The sequence below is a fragment of the Myotis nattereri genome (assembly GCF_964212035.1).
Source record: "Myotis nattereri genome assembly, chromosome: 9".
NCBI classification, from domain to species: domain Eukaryota; kingdom Metazoa; phylum Chordata; class Mammalia; order Chiroptera; family Vespertilionidae; genus Myotis; species Myotis nattereri.
In genome coordinates, this window is record NC_138084.1 from 5,035,632 (window position 1) to 5,059,461 (window position 23,830).

The 23,830-nt window shown below is 56.6% G+C and overlaps 1 protein-coding gene across 1 annotated transcript; it reads left to right on the plus strand.

Moving 5' to 3' along the window:
• Window positions 1-5,516: 5,516 nt before the first annotated feature.
• CAPN1 (calpain 1) lies at window positions 5,517-23,399 on the plus strand. Its single transcript, XM_081098141.1, has 22 exons — window positions 5,517-5,561; window positions 6,196-6,463; window positions 6,603-6,672; window positions 6,918-7,036; window positions 8,470-8,603; window positions 8,688-8,856; window positions 9,155-9,238; window positions 9,576-9,661; window positions 9,937-10,011; window positions 10,145-10,305; window positions 17,736-17,917; window positions 18,261-18,272; window positions 19,012-19,223; window positions 19,310-19,349; window positions 19,749-19,814; window positions 19,899-19,956; window positions 20,645-20,709; window positions 21,102-21,170; window positions 21,416-21,494; window positions 21,812-21,928; window positions 22,235-22,293; window positions 22,629-23,399. Exons 2-22 carry the CDS (start codon window positions 6,197-6,199, stop codon window positions 22,653-22,655), a joined length of 2,151 nt encoding a protein of 716 aa, XP_080954267.1. The 5' UTR covers window positions 5,517-5,561; window position 6,196; the 3' UTR covers window positions 22,656-23,399.
• Window positions 23,400-23,830: the final 431 nt, after the last annotated feature.

Below are 23,830 nucleotides of genomic sequence, written 5' to 3' on the forward strand. Positions count from 1 at the left end.
CGGCCTGCAGACTGAAGGGTCCCAGGTTTGATTCTGGTCAAAGGCATGTACCTGGGTTGCAGGCACATCCCCAGTTGGAGATGTGCAGGAGGCGGCTGACCGATGTTTCTCTCCCATCGATGTTTCTAACTCTCTATCCCTCTCCCTTCCTCTCTCTAAAAAATCAATAAAATATATATTAAAAAAGCTTCTCCTTATTCCTGGCTATATTTGTTTTCATTTTTATATATATAAATCTCGAGTTCATCTGTAATTCATCGTGTACAAAATTTCCTCCCACTTTCCTAACAGTTTTTTATTGAAAACCTTATCTTTTTAAATATATATATTTTTTTATTGATTTCAGTGAGGGAGAGAGAGAGAGATAGAAATATCAATGAGAGAGAATCATTGATTGACTGCCCCCTGCATGCCCCTACTGGGGATCCAGCCTGCAACCCAGGCATGTGCCCTTGACCGGAATTGAATCTGGGACTCTCCAGTTCGCAGGCCGATGCTCTATCCACTGAGCAAAACCAGCTAGGTGAAAACTTAATCTTTTATTAAGGCATAGTTGACATGCAATAAACTACATACACTTAAAATGTACATTTTTGTTTTGACATGTATATACCCTTAAAACCATTACTGATCAAGATAATTAACATATCCATCATCCAATAAGTTTCCTCAAGCCCCTTGATAATCCCTCCCTCCCACCCATTGCCATCTGCTAGCACCTCCATCAACTACTGATTTGCTTTCTGTCACTAAATTGGCGTCCCTTTTTTAGAATTTTCATATAAGTAGAATTATATGAATATGTACTCTCTCCTTTATTTTATTTTATTTTTATTTTTTTCTCTCCTTTTTTTAGTATGTACTCTTGTCTGGCTTCTTACACTCAATATAAATTATTCTGAGATTCACCCATTATTGTTCCTTTTTACTGCTGAGTAGTATTCTATGCTCACAATTTGTTGATGAACATTTGGTTGTTGCTAGTTTGGGCCATTACAAGTAAAACTACAATGAATATTCATGCACAAGTCATTATACAGACATATGCTTTTATGGGTAACACTAGAGATCCAGTGCATGAATTCATGCACCAGTGGGGTCCCTCGGCCTGGCCTGCAGGATCAGGCTGAAACTGGCTGTCTGACATCCCCTGAGGGGTCCCAGATTGCGAAAGGGCACAGGCCAGGCCGAGGGACCCCACCAGTGCATAATTGGGGCCAGGGAGGGGCACGGGCAGTTGGCCAGCTGGGGAGGGACTGTGGGAGGGCTCCAGGGCATGTCCAGTCCGTCTCACTAAGTCCGAATTGGCTGGACCCCAGCAGCAAGCTAACCTACCAGTCTGAGCGTCTGCCCCCTAGTGGTCAGTGCACATCACAGCGAGCGGTTGAGTGGCCTAAGCATATCATTAGCATATTGTGCTTTGATTGGATGAACGGACGACCAACCAGACACTTAGCATATTAGGCTTTTATTATATAGGATTGCCTAGGAGTAGAATGGCTGGGTCATATGTATGTTCAGCATTTTTTTTTTTCTTTTTTAAAGATAGACTGTTTTTCAGAGCAGTTTTAGGTTCACAGAAAAATTGCTCAGCGGGGACTCTCTCCCCCTCCCCACGTGGGAGTCTGTACTTGTTCTCCAATAAATTGCCACTTTTACTACACAGTCTTCTGTCTGTGATTTCATTCTTCGACTCCAACAGACAAAGAGCCCAGGGAAAAACCATCCTGCCCAGGGGAACACCACGTGTTTCCAGTCCAGAATTTCCGTATCATCACGGTGCACAGGCCAGGAAATGCATACGTCTCCTCTCTTCACAGCGAGCAAAATAGAGCCAAGGTCAAAAGCTGAACAGACCTCGACAGGAAAAATTGGTACCAGAAGAGAAACACTTCGCCTGAGATCCAAAGACCCTGCCACTGTGGGAGAAGTGCCCTCTGAAACCAGTGCCCCGGCAATTGAGAAGGTTGATGATCATCTTGACGTGTGCATGGGAATTCGAGGCGTTGAATGAGCCACCACAATGTCTGAAGCTGGGAAGGGCAAAGGTGATCCAGACGGATTCGCTGTGGCACTTGACAAAGCTCTTGGAGACGTTACCTTCCCAGATGCATTTGCCTTTGATGTTTGGGGGCCGTTGGTGATGCCAGACGAGAAGGATTATGATGTGGATGTCCGCCACTGGAGAAATGAGCCATTGTTCCTGTGTGTGTATCTTTTAAATAAACCAAAACAATCTGCTTTTAGGGGAAAAAATTGCTCAGCAAGTAGAGAGAATCCCCATAGATCCCCTCTCCCTCTGACACACTGTTTCTTCTATTACTAACATCCCGCATTACTGCGGCGCATTTGTTACAACTGATGAACCAATATTGATACATTATTATTAACTAAAGTCCACAGTTTACATTAGGATTCACTCTGTTTTGTACATCACAGGGGTTTGACAAATGCATGTCATGTATCCGCCTTCACAGTATCATATAGTTTCACTGCCCTACAAATGCCCTGTGCTCCCCTATTCATTCCTCCTTCCGCCCCTGAACTCTTGGCAACCACCCATCTTTTTTAAAAAAAATCCTCACCCGAGAACACCCATTTAGTGATTTTTAGAGAGAGACATCCACGTGGGAGAGAAACACTGACCGGCTGCCTCCTATAAGCACCCAACCTGGGGTTGAACCACAACCCAGGCATGTGCCCTGACTGGGAGTCGAACTGGTGCCTGGACCAACTGAGCCACACTGGCCAGAGTGCACCCTTCTATTCATTTGCATTTCCCCAGTGAATAATGTGTTGGGCAATTTTTCGTGGCTTATTTGCCATTCATATATCTTCTTGAGTGAAGTGTCTATTCAAATCTTTTGCCCATTTTTATTGAATTATTATTTTTTTGTTAATCCTCACCTGGGGATATTGTTCCATTGATTTTTTAGAGAGAATGGGAGGGGGAGAGACAGAGAAAGAGAAACATTGATGTGAGAGAGACACATCGATTGGTGGCCTACCACAGGCGCCCCGACCAGGGCTAGGGATCCAGCCTGCAACCTCGGGACCCTTCAGTCCCCGGCCGATGCTCTAACCACTGAGCAAAACCAGCCAGGGCTATTGAGTTATTTTTAAGTGGTAAAAGTTATTTATGTATTCTAAATACAAGCCCTCAATAATTTTGACAATTATTTCCTCTTCATTTGTGGCTCTTTCATAATAGTACCTTCTAAAGAACAAGTGTTTTTTGATGAAGTTAAACCTTTTCTCTTTTATTGTTTGTGCTTTATGTACATATTTATGAAATCTTCGCCAAACCCAAGACCATTAAGGTATTTCCTAAGCTTTCTTCTAGAAGTTTCATAGTTTTAGAGTTTACATGTACGTGTATAATCCAGTGTGAGTTAAATTTTGATGGGGTGCATCCTAAATAGTCGTCAAGTTCATCTATTTCTCTCTTGTGCCCATCACCTCCCTGGTTTGAAACACCAGTCCCTTTCCCTGGTGTTTCAAACCTCTCTCGCCCACCCAGCCCACTCCCATGCATCCTCCTCCTGCATTTGTACAAATCTGAGCTCAAGTAGAATAAAATCTAAACTCCCACAGCCTACCCGGCCCCGTCATAACCTTTCCCTTCCTTTCTCTTTCTGCTCAAGCAACACTAAGCACATCCCTATACCTCCCCTCCCCTGTGCCCAGGCCATCCCCCCCACGCCCGCCTCAGCACCGATTCTCCTTCCAGTTCACTGAGGGGTGACAACTGAGTCATGTCTGCCTCCTTGGGGGGCTGAGGCCATGGTCTTCACCCTCTTACGCCCAGGCCAACACAGTGCCTCGGACACTGGGAGGTGACGAGTGCCATTGGGTGAACAATGGGTCACAGGAGGAGGGACAGGTTTGTGAAGGTGATTCTGGAGACGGTGGGACACACAGGTCGAGCCCGAGGGCTTTGGCGGGAGGGGTGACCTTTGGTACCTGCCCCCAGCATCCTTCCTCGTCAAGGTCCCTGTTCCCTGTGATCTGACCACAAGGCGCTGGACGTTCCCCTCATTGGCCGGAGCGGCCCTGGCCTCTGGACCTCTGCACCTGCAGCTTCCGGCTGGGAACGCCCTCGCCAGCACCTCCCCGCCAGCCAACTCCTAGACTCACGGGCTTTATCCCCGGACGGGACCAGCAGGGCCCCCTCCCCCAGCTGGGCTGGTCGGCCTTAGTCACGGGTCTCTGTGCAAGGAGCTGCCTGCCAGAGGGCTGAGTCACCGCCAACCGGACACACAAACGCCGAACGGTGGACGGTGAGGGGCGCTGGCTGCAGCTCTGACTCACCAGGTGAGGGAGCCACACCTGTCCGGCTGCAGTTTCCCTCCTTGGGAAACGGGAGTGACGGTGGAGTCCGATGAGCTGAGTTGCTGAGTTGCTCTTAACCTGCCGGGTGTCCTAAGATGCTAGGAGCGCTGTGCACTGTCCCCCCGGCCCCCCAATGCTGTGTGTGCACCCTACGGGCGCTGCACAGCCGCTGGGCTGGGCCCCCGAGGCCAGGGCGAGGACCTGGCAGAGGGATCGCCCCAGAGCCCCTCCCTCCTCCGTGGCCCTTCAACTCCTCGCTGTTCCGGAGGCCGGGGCTCGGGGTCCGGGTGGGCCCAGGCCCAGCTCGCAGCCTCGGCTGCCCGCTCCTGGGTCGGGTGGCACAGGGCGCTCCCAGGGCTGCGGGCCGAGGTCCCAGGGGAAAGGGCAGGGATGCCCACCGCTCGCAGCTTCCCGTTCGCGCCGCGAACCGGGAAGCCGAGCGGCCGGGGAAGGACTCATCCAAGGTCACGCCGCGAGCTGCGGCCGGGGGGCCGGTCCCCCGCGCCCCGCCCGGGGGCAGGGACCCGCCAAGGCGGGTGGAGGGCCCCGAGCCATTCCCGCGGGGCGCGGGGGTGGCGAGGGCGCAGAGCCGAGCTGGGCGCGGGCCGGGCCGGGCGGGGCGGGGCTGCCGGGAGCCGAGCGCCCCGCAGGGTCCGCTCCCCGCCGCCCCCCGCGCCGCCGCTGCAGCTCCGCCCGCGGCCCCCGCAGCCCCGCGGCCGGGACTCCCGTGGCGCGCGGGGGAAGGCGGGCGGAGGAGGGGCCGCCGCGGCTCCGCGCCCGGGAATGCCCTGGGGGCCCCGCGTCGGGGGGAAGGGGGGGGCGCGGCACCGCAGCAGCTGCCCCTGGTTAAAAATACCCCTGCCCTGCCCCCGCTGCCCGCTGCCCTTCGGCCCAGCCCCAGCCCTCCCCGCCCCGCCGGCCCGCCCCTCCCCGGCCCGCTCCGCCTTTTGCTAATTCGTCCTCGCGCGCAGCTGGCCGCGGGCCCGGGGGCCGGGGCGGGAAGACGCCGAGAGTGAGAGGCAGATAGTCGGGGAAGGCGCCCGGGAGATAAGGGGGAGCGAGGGGAAGGGGCCGGAGCCCAGGAGGAGGAGCAGGGGCGGGCGGGCGGAGGGCGGAGGGCCGCGGGGGCGGGCGGGGAGAGCGCTCTTCCTGGTTGGGCCCTGCCCGGAGCTGCCACCGGGGAAGCCGGCCGCGGGCACCGCAGCGACCCTGCCCAACTCCTCCTCCAGGTGAGGACCGAGTGGCGGGGCCGGGGTCCCCGATCCGGCCGCCGCGCCCGGCGGAGGGGCTGCCCCGGCCCCGGGCACGCGGAGCGCACAGCCCCGGCGCCCGCCGCAGTCAGCGCGCCCCGGGGCCCCGGGCTGGGCTGGGCTGGGAGGCCGGAGGGTCAGGGACGGAGGGCCAGCGCTGAGCGCCCGGCCTGTCTCGGGGCCTGGGGACGGACCCCGGGTGCCCGGCGCTCGCCGCCCTCACGCCAGGGAAGGGGCAGTGAGTAGGGCTGGCCTGGCTTGGGGAGGGTTGCAGGCCGACAGGGTCCGAAGGCCTTTCCTGGGGTCTCCCAGCTCCTTCGTCCCTGCGGTTCCTCGGGCCCCGCCCTGCCCCACCTGGCCGGCGGGCGGGCCGCCCAGGGCTGCAGCCGGCCCAGGACAATGGGCTCCGGGGGAAGGTGGTGGCTCTGTCGGGGGTAGCGAGGGCGTGGCCCGCACACCCCGGGCTGGGGAACTCCTCTCCTGGGAGCAGAAGGAAGTGGCGGAGCCCTGCGTTCCGTGAGGGGAGCGGTGATGTGGGTAACCCCAGGTTTGGGGAGGTCCCCGTTGTAGTCCTGGGGAGGCCTGGGTGCTGAGGAGGCCTGTCCTCCCGCAGGATGGCCGAGGAGATCATCACCCCCGTGTACTGCACCGGGGTGTCGGCCCAAGTGCAGAAGCAGCGGGCCAAGGAGCTGGGCCTGGGCCGCCATGAAAACGCCATCAAGTACCTGGGCCAGGACTATGAGCAGCTGCGGGCCCGGTGCCTGCAGAGCGGGGCCCTCTTCCGCGACGACGCCTTCCCGCCGGTGACCCAGAGCCTGGGCTACAAGGACCTGGGCCCCAACTCCTCCAAAACCTACGGGATCAAGTGGAAGCGCCCCACGGTGAGAGGGGCTTCCCCCTGTGGGGCTCAGTTTACCCCCATCCTGAGTGAGGAATGGGAACAGGACTCCAGGTCTCAGTAGGGAGTGGGCCTGGGGGCTGGGCTCGTTTCTGGGAGACAGGACTCTGGGTCTCTTGCAGGAGCTGCTCTCAAACCCCCAGTTCATCGTGGACGGAGCCACCCGCACGGACATCTGCCAGGGAGCCCTGGGTAGGCCCTAGCGGGTCCTGGGTGTTTTTTCCACAGGAGTTCCCTCTGCCCGTTCCTTCTGGCTCTGCCCCAACCCCTCCCTCCTGCAAGCTCAGACAGGCTCTGGCTGCCCGTGCTGGGGCTGGTTTGCCCAGATTCCTGGGGCTTTCTGCTAGTTGAGGAGTAGGCCACCCAGAGGACCCCTGGTTCTCCCCAGCATGGGCAAGCACTAGCAGAGCAGGTCTGACGGGGGTCTCCCATCCCAGGGGACTGTTGGCTCCTGGCTGCCATCGCCTCTCTCACCCTCAACGACACCCTCCTGCACCGAGTGGTTCCACACGGCCAGAGCTTCCAGGATGGCTACGCCGGCATCTTCCATTTCCAGGTGAGATGCAGGGGGCAGGGAGAGTGGCAGGAAACACCGGGGAGGCGAGGACAGGTGACCCTCAGAGCCACACCCTCCAGGGCCCGCCCTCCCTCTGGAAAGAATGTGCCCTCTCAGTGCCATCCGGGTGGTCAGCTGTGGAGCGGTGGCAGGTATTCTGCTGGCAGCGTTCCCGGGTGGCTGGCTGATTGGGGGAAAAAGTGCCGGGAAGGGTAGAAAGATCTCTGTGTCTGTGTTACGTCCTGTGGGACAAATCCTTTTTCCTTCCAGGGTCTCAGTTTCCCCTAAAAAAAAATTAATGTTCTGCTGGGTGAGGACAGACCAGCACACATGGCCATCCCCACCCATGGTGTCCACACCCCCGCCCCCAGCTCCTCCTGGCAACCCCTAGCCCCTGACAGCCCTGCAGACAAGAACAACTTGGGATTAAGTCTATTTAAACCAGATTTTCCTGACGTTTGCACACCAAGCCCATTTTTCAAGTCAAAGACTAATGAATTCTTAATGAGCTGGTGTTGGGAGAGACACCACCCCTCCCCCAGCAACCCTGGATGAAACCCTGTGGCCCCAGCCCTGCCCTGGGAACTCCCCCTCCTTCTGCCTAGTCAGGGAGCCCCTTACTGTCCTCCCTCCTCACCCACCTTGGGGCCCAGGAGACAGCCTACAGCAGCGGTCGCCAACCTTTCAGACCTCACGGACCACTGGTTGGCGTGGCGACCGCTGGCCTACAGGATCCCAGCTGCTGTCCACCGTGGCCAAGTGCCACACCTGCCCAGGCTGTCCAGAGGGACTTGGCCTCACCGTCCCTTTCCCCGCCCCCTTCCCTCTCTCTTCCATTCCGCTCCTTTCTGCCTCTTTTGGCCGGTCCAGCAGCCCCCCCCACTACCCGTGCTACTTGGGTGCACCAGTCCCCCTTCCCCCATTATTCTACACCTTCCTTCTCAGCAGCACGGGGCTGCTTCTGGCCAGGGGCAACCGGAAGCCTCCCTTCTGGGGAACCTGGCCTCTGGCACCTCTGAAGCAAGCCCCAGGATTGCAGGAACCCCGCCCATCCTGTGGTTGAAGGACTGGGTGCTACATTTTTGGTCCACGCCCACTTTGCATATGTATCCCCCACCCCCACCCACACACACACCCTGGTCTAGAATGCGGAGGGGAGAGGTGGGGGCTGTGCCCTAAAGGGGGCTAGTTCCCCAGAGCCCAGGGGGGAGCGTTCCAACCTCTCCACTGACGCCTGGGGCTGTTTCCGGAATAGGGATCGGTTAGTGTTCCTCGTGAGGAAGGCCCCGCGGCCCCCTTGTATGAACAGGGAAACTGAGGCTCGGGGGGCATAACTTGCTCTGGGACACCTGGTCTCGTAAGCAGCAGACGGAGGCGTGACCTCAGGCTTGGGGACCCCATAGCAGGTCTCACCGTGCCCCTTCCCCCCACAGCTGTGGCAGTTCGGGGAGTGGGTGGACGTGGTCGTGGATGACCTGCTGCCCACCAAGGACGGGAAGCTGGTGTTCGTGCACTCGGCCCAAGGCAACGAGTTCTGGAGCGCCCTGCTCGAGAAGGCCTACGCCAAGTGAGTGGGGCCGGGGGCAGCTGCGGGCCACCCCGGGGCAGTGTCCTCTGTGGTGCCCGAGCACTGACCCGGGGCCGCCCACAGGGTGAACGGCAGCTACGAAGCCCTGTCGGGGGGCAGCACCTCCGAGGGCTTTGAGGACTTCACCGGCGGCGTCACCGAGTGGTATGAGCTGCGCAAGGCGCCGAGCGACCTCTACCAAATCATCATCAAGGCCCTGGAGCGGGGCTCCCTGCTGGGCTGCTCCATCGATGTGAGTGCCCGGCGAGCCTCCTGTGCGCCTGGGCCGGCTGGCTCTGGCCAGAAGCGGTGTCAGGGTGCCCAGCCCCCCACCCTGCGGCATTGGCGGAACCCTCGGGCAGCCCCCTTCTAGCGGCAGCATCTGCACTTGGAGGTGTTGGGTTAGATGGAGTCGGGGTCTCTGCCTGCCGCTCCGTTCCATAACGGGGACTGTCCAGGACCCTCATGCTCGGGCTCACCTCTGCCTGGGGGTAGGGATGCTGACTGGGTCCCTGGAACCTCGCCCCTGACCAGAGCACCTGACCTTGCAGATCTCCAGCGTCCTGGACATGGAGGCTGTCACCTTCAAGAAGCTGGTGAAGGGCCACGCCTACTCCGTGACGGGGGCCAAGCAGGTACCCTGGGGCCTTCCCTACAGGGTGCTGCCCGCGTCTTTGCCTGACCTTGCCCCTCGGCCGAGACCAGGGCTGTGGGAGGGGCTGGCTCTCCTGCAGTCGCCCCTTATTTGCCTCCGGGGGACTCTTCTCCTGGGGCGTGTGTCCTGGCCTGCCTCGATGGACGGTCGTGTGCATACGTAGCTGCTTCTCCGCTGGGTCTGGTGCGCCTGGGTGCCGCACCGGGACCCAGGGTGCGGTCTGGGCCTCCTCCGGGATGCAAGGCTCAGGGTGACGTGGCGGGAAGGGGTGTCGCAGTGCGTGCCGGGCAGGTGCTGATGGGAGCTCTGGGGAACAGGTGAACTACATGGGCCAGATGGTGAACCTGATCCGGATGCGGAACCCGTGGGGCGAGGTGGAGTGGACTGGAGCTTGGAGTGACGGGTGAGGGGCAGGGGGCACCGGCTGGGGAGGCTGCTCAGTGCCCCTGGCATTTCTGCTCAGGGCGCTGCCAGCCTGGGGTGGGCTCAGGATTGAGCAGAGGGGCCCGTCCTCATGTTCCTGGGCCCAGGGACCAAGCTCAGGCCACCTGGGCTCCTGGGCCCAGCCTGTGAGCCTCATCAGGCCACCCCTGGAACTGGGATCTTGGGGCTTGACCTTGACCATGACCTGGGCTAGGGGAGGACAGGCCCCAGGGACAGAGGCCCTTCTCCCCACAGCTCCTCAGAGTGGAACAACGTGGACCCTTACGAGCGGGAGCAGCTCCGCATCAAGATGGAGGACGGGGAGTTTTGGTGAGCAGCTGCCTCCTCAGCCTGGCCCAATCGGGACCTTGCACCTGCCGCCCACACCCCAGGAGCTGCGCCTGCTGCATCCCCGGGGGTCCTGGCCGGGGACCGGGGCTCACCTCTGCACCCCGACCCCCAGGATGTCATTCCGAGACTTCATGCGCGAGTTCACCCGCCTGGAGATCTGCAACCTGACCCCCGACGCCCTGAAGAGTCGGCGGTTCCGCAAGTGGAACACCACCCTCTACGATGGCACCTGGCGGCGGGGGAGCACCGCGGGCGGCTGCCGGAACTACCCAGGTGACCTGAGCCCCCGCATGCAGAGCTAACAAACGGGGTGCGGTCTGGGCCCCCCTTCGGGCTGGAAGGCTCAGGCAGGGCGCGTCCTCGCTGAGCCCCAGGTCCTTGCGGGGCATGGGGATGCGGGTGCTGACCTCTCGAATTGCTTTGAGGAGTAAAACGTTGAACGTCCTTGTAAATCTAAGGAGCCACGCTTGCCTCCCCATCCTGCCTGAGTCCAGGCTGCGAGCCAGGGAAGAAGACTTTGTTGCCATCCAGCCAGCACTTGCTGTCACTCCTCCTTCTGAGACCTGCCCTGGGGCCCACAGTCCCCCCTGACCCCTCTGTCACCTTTCCCTGGGCTTCTGGACCCATGTGGGTGACCCAGTCCACTGACGGGCCCCTCAGTCCCTTGCCATCCTCGCCTGCAGCAGCCTTCTCCTTCCCTCGGTCCAGCCAGCACCCTGAGCGGATCCAAACCTCCCTCCCTGGCCTCGCCTTCAACCCTCTCAGCCCCTCCCTGCCGCCCTCAGCCTTGACCTCCCTGATCTGCTGAGCCCCCTGCTTTTGCGAGGTCCCCTTCCTCCCTCCCTTCCTCTCCTTCCCGGGTTAGAGTCATCAGGTTCGTCTTGTCCCTGCAAACTGTTTCCTGGCCCCTGGCTCCCTGTGCTCCTCTCACTGGGCACAGCCACCGTCCTAGCTGAGTCACCCATGTGGCTGGGGAGGAATCACACGGCCACAAACCTCAAATGAGCCCTTGGCTCGCCCCCGGCAATCCCACTGCTCAGCACCGACCGCTCTCCCTCCCTGTTACTCATCTGCACACCTGGCCTGGCATGTCATTGAAAGGCCTGATCACGCGGGACACCCCTCACATTCCCTTCCCACCCCACATCCCCCAGCCTGTCTGGCCCTGCGCCATCCTGACTGCTTTCCCTCCTGTGACCGTGGCAGAACTGTCCCTGCCCATGGGGACCCCGTTCCCCCCACCTCTGAAAGCCTTGCTCCTTCATCCATCATCTCTCTCTCTCTCTCTCTCTCTCTCTCTCTCTCTCTCTCGTCATTATGCAGACACCCTCCCATGGCCCCCCCGCCCCATCCCCAGCCATTTCTCAGGAATTGCCCCGCTCCTGTCTCCTTCCTTCTGGTCCAGTGTTTCACCCACTCCCGTCCAGCTGCCTCCTCGCCACGCTGCTGCCATTGCTCTATGAGGGTTACTCAGCCTCGGCTCTCCCCTGCGGTTCTCACGCCCTGCGTGCTCCCCGCTCTCAGCGCCCAGCCCTCTATTTGAAGCCTTCTCCCTCGTGGGGATCTGCTTTCACTTTTCCCAAATAGGCAACCGCTGTTCCCTGTACGTTTACTGAGACGCCTGCCCTTTCCTCCCTGCCCTGCAGGGCCAGCCCCTCACAGAGCTCCCGCAGTCGTCCGCGTGGGTCTGCTTTGGCCTCGCCGAATCGCCCCTTGGTCCGTCCCTCTGCCAATAGCACGCTGATGTAGTTTTGTAAGAAGTCCTGCTGTCCGACAGGGCGATCTCTTCTTCGGGAGTCTCTTCGCTATTCTTGCGTTTTTTATTTTCCTTGTGGATTTTAGAAGCAGCTTACCAAGTCCTCCGAAAAACCTCTCTGAGAATTTCATTGGGAACGGCATTATAGATCAATTTGGGGAGGATTGCCATCTTTCCAGTTTTGAGTCTTCTTACCCAAGAACGTGGTGCAGTAGTCCCTCCTCTGCGTTTTTTGTTTTTAGCAAGTTCACTTACAGTCAACCGTGGTCTGAAAATATTAAATGGAAAATTTCAGAAATAATTCATAAATTTGAAATCGTGAGCCATTCTGAGTAGCGTGATGAAATCTTGGGCAGGCAGGCCCAGGACGTGGACCATCCCTTTGATCCTCACCGGATCTGCTGCCTGCCCGTTGGTAGCAGCCAGGTCATCAGGCCCCTGCCGCACCCACAGAGCCGTGTCCCAGTAGCCCTGGCAGTCGGCTGCTGCTGCGGACGTCACAGTGCCTGCGCCGCCACTCACTTCATCTCATCACATAGGCGTTGTATCCTCCCCCCACCATAAAAAAGAGGAGGAGTACAGTGTAAGGTATTTTGAGAGAGTCCACGTTCACATAACTTTGATTACAGTATATTATTATAATTGTTCTATTTTAAGTGGTGGTAATTTTTGGTTATCTCTTACTGTGCCTAATTTATAAGTTAGACTTCATTACAGTATGTATTTATAGGGAAAAACATAAGACTATATAGGGTTTGGTACTCTCCGGGGTTACAGGCACCCATGTGGGTCTTGGAATGTATCTCGCATGAATAAGGGAGGATTACTGTATATCTCTATTTTGGCCTTCTTTAATGTCATGTGACAAAATTTTATAATTTTCATCATTACAGGGCTCACATCTTTTGAGGTTTATTCCTAGAGACTCTATCAATCATCTTTTTTAATTTTTTATTTAAGATTTTTAAATTGATTTTTAGAGAGAGGGGATGGGAGAGAAAGAGAGAAACATGGATTGGCTGCCTTATGCACTCCCCCTGCCACAGACCAGACGTGTTCCCTGACCGGGAATTGAACTGTCCACCTTTCAGTGCCACACCAGCCAGGGGGAGATTCTGTCATCCTGTTGCTATTGTCAATAGTATCTCTTTTAAAATGACATCTCCTGCCTGAGTTGCTGATTTGTTTGATCCTCAGCACCAATTGATGTTTCTCTTTCTTTTAATTTTATTGATTTCAGAGCGGTAGGGAGAGGGAGAGAGAGATAGAAACATCAATGATGAGAGAGAATCATTGATCGGCTGCCTCCTGCGTGCTGATTGGGGTATGAGCCCACAACCTGGGCGTGTGCCCTGACCAGGAATCAAACTGCGATCTCCTGGTTCATAGGTCTATGCTCGACTACTGAGCCATGCTAGCTGGGTTCTTCTCCCTTAAATTCATTTTGTATCCAGCAAACTTGTTATTAATTAATTTTAAGGATTTATCTGTAAATTCTCTTTGGTTTTCTAATTGACAGTATAGCATCTGCAAATAATGACGAGTTTGTTTCTTCTTTTCCAATTCTTATAACTTTATTGTTATGCATTCTTGTTTAATATGCTGGCCAGGACTGTGGAGTGTTGTTTGTCTGTCAAAATGGAAAATTACACTTACCACTTTTATAATACTAAATCAGCCTTACATTTTGAGATAAAAATCATTCATAGCATATCATTTTTATTTCATTTTAATTATTGATTGATTTTAGAGCTAGAGAGGGAGGGAGAGAGAAACATTGATTTGTTGTTTCACTTATTTATGCATTCATTGACTGATTCTTGTATGTATGTGCCCTGACCAGGGATTGAATCTCAACTTTGTCATATCGGGAGGACGCTATAACCAACAGCGCTACCGGGGCAGGGACCATCGCATAACATTTTTATACAACAGCTTTACATCTGCATTAATGAGTGAGATTTGCCTGTAATTTTCCTTTCTTATCCTGACCTTGCCTAGCGTTGCTGTTGGTGCTATATTTATATTTGGCTTCTAAAGTGAACTGGGAAGTGTCTCTGTTTTCTAGAAGAGTTGGCGAGATGGGGATGATTGGTTGCTTGAACGTTTGGGGGAACTGGTCTGTAAAGCTGTCTTCCTGTGAAGATTAACTTCTGATATTGCGAATCTTTAATGGTGATAGGATCACCCAGGTTTTCTATTTCCCCTTGAGCCTATTTCCATGAGTTGTATTTTTTTAGGAGTTTATCCTTTGCATCTGTTTTCAAAATTATTGGCATAAAGTTATCCTGTACGTATTCTGATACCTCATCTGTTGCTGTCCTCTGTTCATAGTTTGCTTATTTGCGCTGCCTCTTTTGTCTTTGTTAATGCTGTAAGGAATTTGTCAATATTAGACTTTACAAGAAATGTCTTCTGACTTTGTTGATCCGATGTATAGTATTTTTTTAAAAATATGTTTTTATTGAATTTTAGAGACAGAGGAAGGGAGAGGGATAGAGAGATAGAAATCGATCATTCCGTTGGCTGCCTCCTGCACGCCCCCTGCTGGGGATGGAGCCTGCAACCCAGGCACGTGCCCTGACGGGGAATCAAACCGTGATCTCCTGGTTCATGGGTCAACGCTCAACCACTGAGCCACCAGTCAGGCTGTTCTGGACAATATTACCAATATTATTTAATATGTGTCTAGTTTCTTTCACTTAGCATGTTTTCAAGGTTCCTCATGTTATGGCATGTATCAGTACTTCGTTCCTTTTTATTGCCAAATGATATTCCTTTGTTCGGTTATACCACCTTTTACCATCCATTCATCAGTTGATGGAAAATTGTTTTTTCCTACCGTATGGCTATTATAGATAATGCTACTAAGAACATTCACATATGAGTTTTTGTGTGGACAAATGTTTCCATTTACCTCGGATACATCCCTAGGAGTGGAACAGCAGGGTCACGTGGTAGCTCTATGTCGGCCCATCCGAGGGACTGCCGGGCTATTTTCCAAAGTGGCTGCGCCATGTTTACATTCCCAGCAGCTGTGCGTGAGGTTCTGATTTCTCCACATCCTTGAAAACACTTATTGTCTACCTTTTTTATTAATGTCAACTTTGGGGGGTGGTGGTGGTGCTGTGCCTTTAAAAAGAAATTTTGCATATTCTATCCAGCACTTAGTTGTTTTAGCCAAGGGGGTTGTTCAGGCAGCTGAATCACCAAAGGCCAGAAGTGCAAGTCCCGCCTTTGCAGCCCCGGGCCTCCTGTCAGACCCTGCTTTCCCTCACGCTCTTCTCAACCATTGGCCACGGCCGCTCCAGCCGCCTTTTAAGATCCTGATTCATTTTAGGAACAACAAATTCGTCAACACCCTTGTCTGAATTTAAAAATAAGTTAATTAAAAAATCCTAACCCAATCATGCCCCTTCCATGCACATCTGTCAGAAGTTCTTTTTCTTTCTTTCTTTTTTAAAATATATTTTTATTGATTTCAGAGAGGAAGGGAGAGGGAGAGAGAGAGAGATAGAAACATCCATGATAAGAGAAAATCATGGATCGGCTGCCTCCTGCAAGTCCCCCACTGGGGACCGAGCCCACAACCTGGGCATGTGCCCTTGACCAGAATCGAACCTGGGACCTTTCAGTTCACAGGCTGACGCTCTATCCACTGAGTAACCAGCTAGGGCAAAACCTATTGAAGTTTATTTTCAAAATCCTTGAAGTGACTTAAGGCAGGACACAAACATGCAAAACAATGTCTTCATTTTAGAGATTCACCACTATGGAGTTTCTGCTCTACAGAATATTTCATTTTCTTGAATTTTTGAAACAATGCTAGCCAAGAACAGTGAAAATGGGTCAAATCTGTCAGGAATAGATTTGACTTCATTAAACAAAACCTGGGGAAGCCCCCACCGCCGCAGTGTCTGTCCATTGGTTATGCTAATATGCATGCGTACAAGTTCTTTGGTTGCTCTCTAATACCCCCCCCCCCACACACACACACCTCCCCTACCATTTGTCTCTGGCTTTATTTTTGTTCATCAGATTATGTTGATCATTATATCCCACATATGAGTGAGATCGTGTGATATTTATCTTTCTCCAACTGGCTTATTTCGCTTACCATAATGCTCTCCAGTTCCATCCATGCTGTTGCAAATGGTAAAAGTTCCTTCTTTTATATAGTGGTATTATATATAGTAGTATTTTTATAGTAGTAGTCCATTGTGTAGATGTACCACAGTTTTTTAATTCACCCATCTGCTGAAACTTAGGCTGTTTCCAGATCTTAGCTATGGTGAATTGTGCTGCTATGAACAGAGGGGTGCATATATCCTTTCTGATTGTGTTTATGGTTTGTTGGGATATGTTCCTAGAAGTGGGATCGCTGGGTCAAATGGGAGTTCCATTTTTAACTTTTTGAGGGAACACCATACTGTTCTCCACAGTGGCTCCACCAGTCTGCATTCCCACCAGCAGTGCATGAGGGTTCCTTTTTCTCTGCATCCTCGTCAGCACTTGTCGTTTGTTGATTTGTTGATGATAGCCATTCTGACAGGTGTGAGATGGTACTTCATTGTTGTTTTGATTTGCAACTCTCAGATGATTAGTGACTTTGAGCATGTTTTCATATGTTTCTGGGCCTTCTGTATGTCCTCTTTCGAAAAGTGTCTATTTAGATTCTTTGCCCATTTTTAGATTGGATTATTTATCTTCCTTTTGTTAAGTTGTATGAGTTCTCTGTAAATTTTGGAGATTAAACCCTTAATTGGAAATATCATTTGCAAATATGTTCTCCCATGCAGTGGGCTTTCTTGTTTTGTTGATGGTTTCTTTGTGCAGAAGCTTTTTATTTTGATGTAGTCCCACTTGTTTTTTTTCTCTTTAGTCTCCATTGCCCTAGGAGCTGTGTCTGTAAAGATACTGCTATGACATGTCTGCTATTTTGCTGCCTATGGAGTCTTGTAGGATTTTTATGGTTTCCCGTCTTACATTTAAGTCCTTTAGCCATTTTGAGTTTGTTTTTGTGTATGGTGTAAGTTGGTGATCTGATTTCATTTTTTTTTTTTTTGCATGTATCTGACCAAATTTCCCAGCACCATTTATTGAAGAGATTGTCTTGACTCCATTGTATGCGCTTGCCTCCTTTGTCAAATATTAATTGAGCATAATAGCTTGGGTCGATTCCTGGGTTCTCTGTTCGGTTCCATTGGCCTATATGTCTGTCCTTGTGCCAGTACCAGGCAGTTTTGAGAACCGTGGCTTGGTGATATAGTTTGATAATCTCGTATTGAGATTTTTAAAAAATATATATACTTTTATTGATTTCAGAGAGAGGAAAGGAGAGGGAGAGATAGATGGAAACATCAATGATGAGAGATAATCACTGACTGGCTGCCTCCTGCACGCCCCCTACTGGGGATCCAGCCTACAACCCAGGCATGTGCCCTGACCGGGAATGGAACCCCGACCTCCTGGTTCATGGGTCTACACTCAACCACTGAGCCAGGCCAGCGGGCTGTCAGAAGGTTCTTTTGCTCTTTGGTTCAATCCACACTCCTCAGCACCGCTCCGGCTTCTGCAGACCTCTGCCACCTCCCTGGGTGCCCGGTGCTCAGTGGAACTTGGAGCCCCATTAGACACCGGCGCCCCTGGCCCCAGCTTCCCAGGGCTTCCCAGGGCCTCCCCTTCACTTCCCAGCTTAAACGCCCCCCCTGACCATCCGGCTGCGTGTTCTCTGGGATTGTTCTGTTCGCTGACCTGGCTTTGCCCCCCTGTCAGGAATCTGAGCTCTCCAGGGCGAGGACAGTGTGCCCGCTGCATGTCTGCCACGGGGGTCACTGTGGCACTTGGTTAAACGAGCGGATGAATGGAGAGGCACACGGGGGAGGACAAGGCTTGGGGGTCCGGCCTGGCTCTGCTCCTCTGATCCTCACCTCTTCCCCTCTGGCAGCCACCTTCTGGGTGAACCCCCAGTTCAAGATCCGGCTGGAGGAGACAGATGACGTGAATGAGGACGACTATGGGGGTCGAGAGTCCGGCTGCAGCTTCGTCCTGGCGCTCATGCAGAAGCACCGCCGCCGGGAGCGCCGCTTCGGCCGGGACATGGAGACCATTGGCTTCGCCGTGTACGAGGTGAGCGGGCGGAGGCGCCAACACCCGGCTGAGAGGCTGGCGCCCGCCACAGCAGGCGAGGCCCGCCAGGGGGCGCCGGAGGACAGCGTGCCCGTCCCGAGCCACGGGGTGCATCACGCCCCTGAGCAGGAGCCCAGGAGCCCAGGGAGGCACCTGCGGAGGCCCTCTGCCAGGCTTGGGGCGGGCAGGGGCCTGAAATTCATCCCGTGAGGCGGGGGGAGGGAGGAAGGTGTCCCAGAGGCTGCCCTTGGGAAGGGGGAGCTGACTTAGCTGACACCTGAAAGGCAGCTTCTGGGGCCAGACTTCGGCTCCGATTCGCTAACTCCCCCTGTCTCTCTCGTAGGTTCCTCCAGAGGTAGGTGTGGCACGCGATTCGCCCGGATTCACACGCCCCTGAACACACATGCCTGATGGTGCCCAGAGGGGAGCAGTACTGTGGCCAGCCCACACTAAGGAGTCACCTCGTTTTACTGCTCACCGAGTGCCCCCGACCCTCACCCACTGTTCCGTGGGCAGAGCAAACTGCTCTCCTGGGAGTCAGAGCAAGTGACACGTGAGGGAGCTGGATTGGAACCCTGGCCCTCAGAGCCCCCCCCCAACATGCACACCCCGGCTCTTCCTGTCTTCCTGTTTCCACTGCATGAGTCTTGGCTGCAGCCTTTGGGGCACTGGTTAGGAGCAGGGGGTGGATGGCTGAGCGTTCTGCACGTTGCTGAAGCTTTAAGCCTCAATGTCAGTGGCTGTGAAATGGGCACGGGAGCACCATCCCCCAGGGCTGTCATGAGCGTTAAATGAGGGACGGAGTCTGACACGGGGAAGCTCCGAGTGGTAATGAGAATGTTACTGCATGGTTGCCATATCTGCATCCACCTGCTCCCCGTGCGGCAGGCAGGAGCAGTAGCCCATTTTACAGGTAAGGAAACCGAGACAACATGACTTGTCAGGGTCATGCAGCCAATGCGTGACTGAGCCCTGATCCAGCTCTCCAGGCACTTGGCCAGGACTTGGGGCCTGGGCTCTGGGTCTGGGGGCAGCTCCTCAGGGTGGGCTGAGCCAGCAGCTGCAGCCCCCACCCCCTCCTTCCCCTGCACCAGCTGGTGGGCCAGCCGGCCGTGCACCTGAAGCGAGACTTCTTCCTGGCCAACTCGTCTCGGGCCCGATCGGAGCAGTTCATCAACCTGCGGGAGGTCAGCACCCGCTTCCGCCTGCCGCCTGGGGAGTACGTGGTGGTGCCGTCCACCTTCGAGCCCAACAAGGAGGGCGACTTTGTGCTGCGCTTCTTTTCGGAGAAGAGCGCCGGGACCGAGTGAGTCGTGGGCCCTGTCCTTGCCTCCCGTCCCCACAGGCTCCCTGCTGCCCCCTGACTGGCCCCTTTCTCCCCACCCTCCACAGGGAGCTGGACGACCAGGTCCAGGCCAACCTTCCTGACGAGGTGCGTGCCTGTCCCGTCTCCCCTCCAACCCCACCCCCCCCCGCCTTGCTCCTCTCCTCCGCCCGGGGGTGTGATGTGCCCTGTCAGGGTGCTGTCACCCTCGCCCTCAGCGGGAAGCTCGGGTTCAGAGAGGTTAAGGAATTTGCTCCGGGTAGCACAGCCGGAAGCCAAAGCTCACCCTTCATCACTGAGCTGAACTGCACCCTCCTCACTTAAGCCACAAGAATCCTGAGCAGGGGGTAGAGTGGGGACTAGACCCCCATCTTACAGAGGAGAAGAGCGAGGCTCAGAGAGGTGAAGTGACAGGCAGCTAACGGGGGGTCCCAGCCCTGCCTCAGTTGCTGCCCATGCGGGGGCCGGGCTGGGGGGTCCCTGACCTGCTCCCCCTTCTCCAACCAGCAAGTGCTCTCAGAAGGGGAGATTGATGAGAGCTTCAAGACCCTCTTCAGACAGCTGGCAGGGGAGGTAGGTTGGGGCGTGGTGGAGGGGCCTCTGGGCGTGGGGGGCAGCCTCTCCCCAGGGCGGGTGCCATCCTCCCTTCCCCCCCAGGACCTGGAGATCAGCGTCAAGGAGCTGCAGACCATCCTCAACAGGATCATCAGCAAACGTGAGCGTCCCGCCCCACCCCCACCCCACCCCGTTTCCGCCGAAGTCCACAACCCAGGCGTCTGCTCCCACGCTGAGCTGACCCCGGCCCCTTGGTCTTCGTGGGTGGGGAACCTTCCGCTACCTTCCTGAGCCCTGCTCACCCCCACTTTCCTCCCAAACGCCTCGCGCCGTCTTGCTGGGCCACGTTCTCTGTGCCTGAGCGTGGTGCCCTGTGATTAGAAGCTGAGCCGCTGCCAGCACCTTGGTGCCAACATACAGGACCCCTTCCTTCCGGAAGATGCACCCGGGCCAGGCCGAGTGGCTTGGGAGCAGAGCTGGCTCACCCCCCGATGTGCACAACTGAAGGCAGATCCACCAACCTTCCCTTTGCCCCCCTTCTGACCTCCAACCGCCAACCCTGCTGTTCCCTAGGCTCAGAACCCTTCTCTTCTCTCCCTGGAGCCTGAGGCAGACCCCTACCTGCTAGATTTTACAGCCAGGCGACAGGATGGTGGCTCCCTGATCCTGTCCCACCTGGTGGCACCGCCAGGCGACAGGGATCGTGCCTCCCTGATCCTGTCCCACCTGGTGGCACCGCCAGGCGACAGGGATCGTGCCTCCCTGATCCTGTCCCACCTGGTGGCACTGCCTCGGGCCGGGCCCAGGAAGCTCGCTGGGCCGGGCGCTGGAACTGCTTTTTCTTGCAGACAAAGACCTGCGGACCAAGGGCTTCAGCCTGGAGTCCTGCCGCAGCATGGTCAACCTCATGGATGTATCCTGCCGCGGGGCATGCGGTTGGGGTGCAGGCGTGGGAAGGGGCTGGGGGACTCGTCCCAGGAGTAGTGCAGAGAGAGGGACAGAGCTCTGTGCAGTGTGGGTGGACCGGTGCCTTCCTGGGCGTCATCCCATCGATTGGGAAACGGAAACTGAGTCACGGGCCTTGTGTCAAGTGAGAGGTGGAGCAGGGCCCGCATCCCCGAGAGACCCTCAGGCTGGTGCTCTTTCTGCACCTCCCCAGCCCACCCAGGTTCAGAGGGCAGGGCCGGCCTGGCCACGGCTGACTGTCCTCGGGTCCTGCTGCTCCTGGCGCTCTCTGCGGCCACTCTCCCCTTCTCCCAGCTGTGGGGTTTCAGCTGTGGGGTTTTTCCCTTAACGGCTGCCCAGCGGGACGGCAACGGGAAGCTGGGCCTAGTGGAGTTCAACATCCTGTGGAACCGCATCCGGAATTACCTGGTAGGTGGCCCCTGCCGGCTGCACCGCCGTCCCCCTCCTCTGCGGCCTTAGTTGCAGCAGGGCCAGGCCGGGCTGCCAGCGGACGGCCCAGGTCCCACCTCAGGCCTGGTTCTCCGGAGCCCACATGCCCCAGCAACTGAGCCACCTTTTTGGCCTCCGTCCTCCCCTCCACAATCCTCACCCTGGGGCGGACCGGAAGGGCTGGCTGTCTCGGCTGAGCCCTCACCCTCTGCTCCCCGCCCCAGTCCATCTTCCGGAAGTTTGACTTGGACAAGTCGGGCAGCATGAGCGCCTACGAGATGCGGATGGCCATCGAGTCTGCAGGTGAGGCTGGGGCACCTGTGGGGCCCCAGGCAGATCCCTCTTCTGCCCTTTCCCCACGGCTTCTGAGCTGGGTGGTAGCAGCATTTACGTTTGTCCTCGGCGCAGCTATGAGGGTAGAGGCTTTTATTGTTCCCACTGTGCTCAGAGGAATGTGAGGCTCAGAGAGGGAGAGTGACTGGCCCAAGGCCACACAGCAGGGAGAGGTGGAACAGCCTCGGTTGGAGAGACCTGAGGGTTCACCCTTCAGCCCTGGTCCCCTCCCTGTCCCCTGGGGCTGGGCTGTGCCTCCCTGGCTCTCACCTGCTCCCCTGGGCCAGGCTTCAAGCTCAACAAGAAGCTGTATGAGCTCATTATCACCCGCTACTCCGAGCCTGACCTGGCCGTGGACTTCGACAACTTCGTGTGCTGCCTGGTGCGACTGGAGACCATGTTCCGTGAGTGTCCCGTTCAGCTCCTGCCTCCAGGTGTAGACCCTGCATGGCATCTACCAGGGAGGCCAAGGTCTCGGGGCGGAGCCCCAGGGGCTGAGTGCCCGGAGACCTGTGTGTGTGTGTGTGTGTGTGTGTGGTCGGGTGTGTGTGTGGGGGGGTGGCTCTTGGGCAGCAGGAAGAGCCTCTAATGGCTGTGGTGGGTGAGAGCTTGGGGTGTTGTGGGGAGGTGGGGGTGAGGCAGGAGGGGAGGACTGCAGGAATGCCCCCCCCAGAATTCTCAGCCCCATGTCATCTTTTCTTAAACCACAGGGTTTTTCAAAACTCTGGACACAGATCTGGATGGAGTCGTGACCTTCGACCTGTTTCAGGTGGGAACCTCCTGGGCCAGGTCAGGGAAGGACCTCAGGGGGCGCTGGAGCCTGTGGCCTCAGAGCCAGCCCTAAAGGCCAGGCCACCCGAGTCCTGGAAGGATGGGGTGGGGTGTCGGGTCCTGGGAAGGGAGGCCAGGCCCCTGGAAGCCTCTGCAGGAGCCAGCAGCCGGCCTCCCAGGGTGGAGGAGGTAGAAAGTGGCCCTCCTCTACCCGCCAAGAGGGTCGCTCTCAGGGGGCTGAGAGATGGTGGTGCCTGAGCCATGGGGCTGGGAGGCTGGGCTTGGAGTGGCCCCCGCTGACCCGTCTCCTCTCTCCCCTCCCTCCACCGGCAGTGGCTACAGCTGACCATGTTTGCATGAGCAGGGGTGAGGCCCCGGGCTGCGTTCCTCTCCCTCGTCATCCGCCAAGCTCTGCCTTCCCACCGCGCCATGCCCGGCCATGCCCGGCCACGCCAGCTGCAAGTGCCTTCCTCGGAGCGGGCGGTGGCCTCTGTTCCCTCACCTCCCAGCCGCCACGGTTCATCTGCTCTGGGCAGAGCTGTGTGGCCCCCCTGCTCCTCGGACCATGGGCTCAGGTGGACGCCCCCAGCCCCTCCCGTCGCCAAGCCAGGAAGGCAGCTTTCGCTTGTTCCTGCCTCAGGGTGGGGCTCCTGGGGGCGCTGACAGCCCTGGCCTCCCAGCATCTTAATGTGTCCTCTGCCCTCACTCCAGAGACCAGCCACCTGGCCTCACCTGCGGACTTTAAACCATAACCACTAGCTCTGCACCGTCTGTATCATAGTGTGCAGAGCCCCCTCCCGGCCGGGCCCCCGACCCAGGGCTGGGAACGCCTGTCCCTTCCTGTGCAGAAGCCAATGTCCCCCTCTGCCCCGTGGTCTGGGCCCCAGCCTTGTCTGCTGACCAGGAGCTGCCTGGCCCAGGGGGTGGTCAGGTCCTCCCTTCTCCCCTCCCTCCCTCCTTTTTTATATCGGTGACTTTAAAGGGGACTCTGGTACTGGTATACTACTTATGGGGGTGCCAGAGGCACCTGGGCCTGGGTGTGTGTGTGGGGCTCGTGTTTCCATGCAGAGAAACCTCAAGTAATAAAGGAGAAAGGCCCCGTGTCTGTGTCTGGACTGTGTTCCTGCCCCAGGCTGCTGCCCCGGGACCTGGCAGGTGGCCTGCTGGCCCTGCCCACCCTCCTGGCAGCCCTGGAGGCCCAGCTCCTGCCTTCCTGGCTCGCTCCTGCCTGTGAGGCTCTGGCTGAAACCAAAACCCCTACTTAGCACAATCCCGACCCCCCAGGAAGCTCCCCAGAGCACAGAGCTTCCTTCAGGTCCTCCTGGGGGGACTCTGACCCAGACACCTGCAGCTTATGTAAGCTGCTCTGGCCCCTCTGGGAGCCTGGCTTTCCTTTCAGAGATAAGAGTGGTTGAGGGGAGGGGGTGGTGGGGGTGTAGAGGGAGCCACAAACTAGGACAGTGTGTGCGGGCAAAGGCGGACGGAGCCCAGGGGTGGGGGCTGCCCTCGGCTGCTGGGAGCCCCAGGTGGAGCCC

Bases quoted from the DNA above. Each gene is read 5' to 3' on its own strand.
- CAPN1 (XM_081098141.1), top strand. From the start codon at position 6,197: ATGGCCGAGGAGATCATCACCCCCGTGTACTGCACCGGGGTGTCGGCC. The intron at 7,037-8,469 runs GTGAGATGCAGG...TTCCCCCCACAG, and splicing joins CCGGCATCTTCCATTTCCAG to CTGTGGCAGTTCGGGGAGTG. The intron at 21,929-22,234 runs GTGAGTGTCCCG...CTTAAACCACAG, and splicing joins GCGACTGGAGACCATGTTCC to GGTTTTTCAAAACTCTGGAC.